The 4227-nt window shown below is 50.9% G+C and overlaps 1 protein-coding gene across 1 annotated transcript in view; it reads left to right on the forward strand.

Annotated features, from left to right (window-relative positions):
* ARHGEF10L (Rho guanine nucleotide exchange factor (GEF) 10-like) overlaps positions 1-4227 on the forward strand; it is a gene marked incomplete at its 3' end in the record, with an annotated part of 14196 nt that overhangs the window by 4755 nt on the left and 5214 nt on the right. The window contains 5 exon segments of the mRNA XM_010072641.1: positions 1-78; positions 955-1076; positions 1422-1508; positions 1626-1855; positions 2645-2799. The exon segment at positions 1-78 is cut by the window's left edge and continues 238 nt beyond it. Of these exon segments, the coding sequence (XP_010070943.1) occupies positions 1-78; positions 955-1076; positions 1422-1508; positions 1626-1855; positions 2645-2799 (672 nt within the window).

Here is a 4227-nt window from a genome sequence, read left to right on the forward strand (position 1 = left end):
TGGTGGTCTTCATCACTCCAAACCCCCTGAGCAAGATCTCCTGGGTGAACCGCCTGCACTTGGCCAAGATCGGACTGCGTGAGTAGCCTTGCTGGCCATCAGCCTTGCTTGGAAAAACCCAATTTGGGAGCAGGAGATGGGTGTTTGGATTGTTCCCAGCATCCTGATGCAAAATGGGTCAGGGGAAAAAATTTGGAGCAAGGTGATGGAGAACAGTTTGGGGGTTTACATGCTGGGAATGGTGGGAATCGGTAATTCTGGCTCAAATTGCTTTGGGTTTTGGTGCTCTTGGGTGGTGTCTCCAGGTTGGGAGCGCGTGGTGGTGGATTTCTGTTGGTTCTTCTGCTGGTGGTCTCAGGGCTGACCTGTTTTCCAGGAAATGGGATGAAAAAGCAACGGAGGAGCAGCTCCTCCTGCCGCGTCCCTGTCCCTATTTAACTCCATCAGCCATTGCAGGAAAAAAAAAATTTAAAAAACACAAGTTTAGTGGAAGAAAGAAAAAAAAAAACCATTTGAAATCCTGTTTGAGGGCTCAGATCCCCTGGGGCTGGAAGGATTTTTGATTCTTTTGTTTTTAACAGTTTGTGTGGGTTGTTTTTTTTGTTTGTTTTCTTTTTTAATCTGGGATGCCTGGGGGATAATCCTGTATCCACCAGTTAAAAACGTAAACACATTAAAGCCTAATGTGAAGAAACACTTTCGGGTGGGTTTCTTTCCCCCTTTATCTATTTATTATTTGGTTTTTGGGGCTTCTTTTGCCGCTGCTCGAGGCAGTTGCTTGGCTGCATGCTGCCGTGGGTTTGGAGGAAAGGGGCGAGATGTGCCCCAGGGTCCCCAGATGATGGTGGTCTGGGGTTGGACCTGAGAGCCCTGCACCCCAAATTACTTATTTTTGGGGGTTCCCATCGGGGAGGAGGTGTCTTGGCCATCTTCAATCTCCTCTGCTGGCTGCAGGGGAGGAGAACCAGCCGGGCTGGCTCTGTCCCGACGAAGACAAGAAGAGCAAAGCTCCTTTCTGGTGCCCCATCCTCTCCTGCCACATGCCCGCCTTCTCCTCCAAGGCCCTCGATCTGCAGGTAGGTGATGGCCAACCTCTTCTCCAACCACCCCAATACCTCCTTCCCCTTTTACATCCGTCTTTTTGGAGGAATCCTAGAATGGTTTACATTGGAAGGGGCCTTAGAGATCATCCAGTTCCAATAAATAATAGTGATAAAGACCAAAATCCCACGGTGGATGGGCTGGATGGGTTGACCAAGCTGGTTGCAATGGCAGAAATTGGTGCAATCCATCCTGGCAAATTGAAAATAGAAGCTGGGCTTGGGCTGGATCCTGATTTTTGGGGCATGCAATGATACCCTGCACCCGTTGGGGTAATTCGGGGGTGTTACAGCCCCCCCATAGCCTGATCTCTCCCCTAGCTCGGCGCCGCAGTGCACAACCCCGTGCAGTCCTCGCTGCTGGGCTTCTCCGCCGTCAGCACCTCGCTGCCGCAGGGCTACCTCTGGGTGAGCAAACCAACCCCAAAATGGGGTAAAAACCCCTGGGTTTGGGTCACGCTGGCTGCAAAACCCCCCTTGCAGTGTTGAGGGCTGGTGCTAACCCCCATTTTCTGGTCTCTGGAGGTTGGAGGGGGCCAGGAAGGCGCAGGGGGGCAGGTGGAGATCTTTTCCCTCAACCGCGCCGTGCCGCGGACGGTGAAGTCCTTCCCGGTGGCGTCGCCAGTGCTGTGCATGGAGTACATCCCCGAGGCGGATGAGGAGGAATCAGCGGGTACCCAGGAGCCCCGACCGACCACCGACCAGGCCCCAGCCTCCCCACATCCCACCGTGTGCTTGGGCTTGCAGGATGGCAGGTGAGCCCGTCTTCTGCATCCAACCCATCATCTTCTGTGTCCAGCCCATCATCTTCTGCATCCAACCCATCATCTTCTGTGTCCAGCCCATCATCTTCTGCATCCAGCCCATCTTCTTCTCCATCCCTCTGTTGTTTTCTACATCCAACCCATCTTCTTCTACATGCAACCCATCTTCTTCTACATGCAACCCATCGTCTTCTGCATCCAACTCATCATCTTCTGCATCCAACCCATCTTCTCCTGCATCCATCATCTTCTGCATCCTTCTGTCGTCTTCCACATCCCACCCATCATCTTCTGTGTCCCTCTATTTCCTGCATCCAACCCGTCATCTCCTGCATCCAACCCATCGTCTTCTGCATCCAGCCCATCTTCTGCATTCTTCTGTTGTTTTCTGCATCCAACCCATCTTCTTCTACATCCCTGTGTCTCCTGCACCCAACCCGTTGTCTCCTGCACCCAATCCATCATCTCCTGCATCCCTGTCTTCTGTATCCCACCCCATCGTCTTCTGCATCCCTCTGTCGTCTTCTGCATCTCTCTGTCATCTCCTGCATCTGACCCATCTTCTGCATCCCTGTCTCCTGCATACAACCCATCTTTTTCTGCATCCAACCCATCTTCTCCTGCATCCCTATGTCATCTTCTGCATCCAACCCATCATCTTCTATGTCCCTCTGTCTCCTGCATCCCTCTGCCTGTCTCCTGCATCCGTCCTTTGGTGCAATCACTGGCACCTTGAGGACCAGCACCATCTCCTGCACCTCTCCTGTTTTCCCTCCCCAGCATCGCCGTCTACGGCAGCGTGGACACGGGGACGCAGTGCTTGCTGACCTGCAAAAGCCCCGGTGTGCAGCCCGTCCTCTGCCTGAAGCACAGCCCTGAGTACCTGTTCGCGGGGCTGCAGGATGGGACCGTGGCCGCCTACCCCAGGAGCAACGGTGAGGTCCCCCCCGTGCGTGTTTTCCACTGGATTTTGGGTAGGACACCCTAAAAAACGTAGAGCAGGAGGTTCTTCACGCCAGCGAGATGTGCTGGCTGCTAAAATGATGATAAACCTCCATTTTTCCTTATTTTTTTTCTCCCATTCATCCCCTTGCAATCCAGGAGGAAAAGAAAAAGATGGCAATTTTGCATTGCCAGGATGAATGGAAGTGGGGATTGTTTTAGGGAAAAATATGCAGAAAGCGGTCCTGGGGAGGGGTTGATACCGCAGCAAACTTTTTGCTTGGAGGGTGGTTGCGCTGGGGGGCTACAGGAATGGTCCAGCGCCGGGATGCACAAGGACTCGGAGCTTTTGACTTAAAAAAAAAAAATAAAAAAAATAGAGATATATCATCTTTTTGGTGCTATAAACCCAGCTGACCCCCTCCGAACCCCCTTCATTAGCTTGATTTTGGGTTTATTTCCCCTGGCTCCAGCTGAGGATGAGGCTGCAGCTTGCTGAGAGCCTTCCTCCCCAGGGACTCCTCCTCGCCTGGGCTGTTAAATTCCTTCGTTTCATCGCTAGAGGGTAGGAAAGAGCCTGAAATAATCCCTTGCGTTGGCCTATTTTTGGACAAAACCCTTCGGTTGCTCTAAATAACCTGCAGCCAGCAGCACCCAGGTCAACCCAGGGCCAGTAAAACCATTTAAATGACATTTTGGGGGGCTGCATATCCCTTTTCCCACCTTATAGCAACCGTGCAAGCCCATTAATAAACTGGTTTTAATTAAATCTTGATTGCAGAAATGCACAGCGATGGCAGCGAGGCGGCAGGGTGGGGTTTTCAATTTTCTCCCCATCTTTTTTGGGAAGAAAAAAGCTTTTTTTTTTGGAAGGAAAAGGCTCTCTTTGGAAGGAAAAAAGGGTTTTTTTTTAAGAAGGAAAAAGCTTTCCCAAAATAGCTGGATTTAAAGTGAAAATTTGGATTTGCTGAAAGGCGGCTGGGTACAAACTCCTGCTGATGGGAGCAGAGGTCTGAGAGCCCAAAGGGTTCTTTTATCCCTTGAATCTTGTGGGTTTATTTTAATTTTAAAAAAAATTAATTGGAAATAAGAAAAGGAGAGCAATTAGCAATTGAAGCTGCTCATTCCGATGGTGAATCCTTCCAAATCCCAGAGTGATGCTCTTCACAGAGATGCTCCGGACCGGCCCCAGATCAATCGGCTCATGAGCAAATAAATAAAAAAAAAAAAAAAAAAAAAGAGAGGGGGGGGGGGGGCATTTGGGAATTTTAGGCTTTTCCAGTGAGGAAAGTGCCTGAATGTCACAGGTGGCCGGTTGCTTGCTGCTAAAAACCTGTTTGCACGGGAGTGAAAGGGCTTTGGAGAGGTTGAAGCTGGGGGTGCGAGTTCCCCCCCATCCTTTTGGTTGTGGCGCTAAGATG

This window comes from Pterocles gutturalis, unplaced genomic scaffold, assembly GCF_000699245.1.
Source record: "Pterocles gutturalis isolate BGI_N339 unplaced genomic scaffold, ASM69924v1 scaffold20527, whole genome shotgun sequence".
NCBI classification, from domain to species: Eukaryota; Metazoa; Chordata; class Aves; order Pterocliformes; family Pteroclidae; genus Pterocles; species Pterocles gutturalis.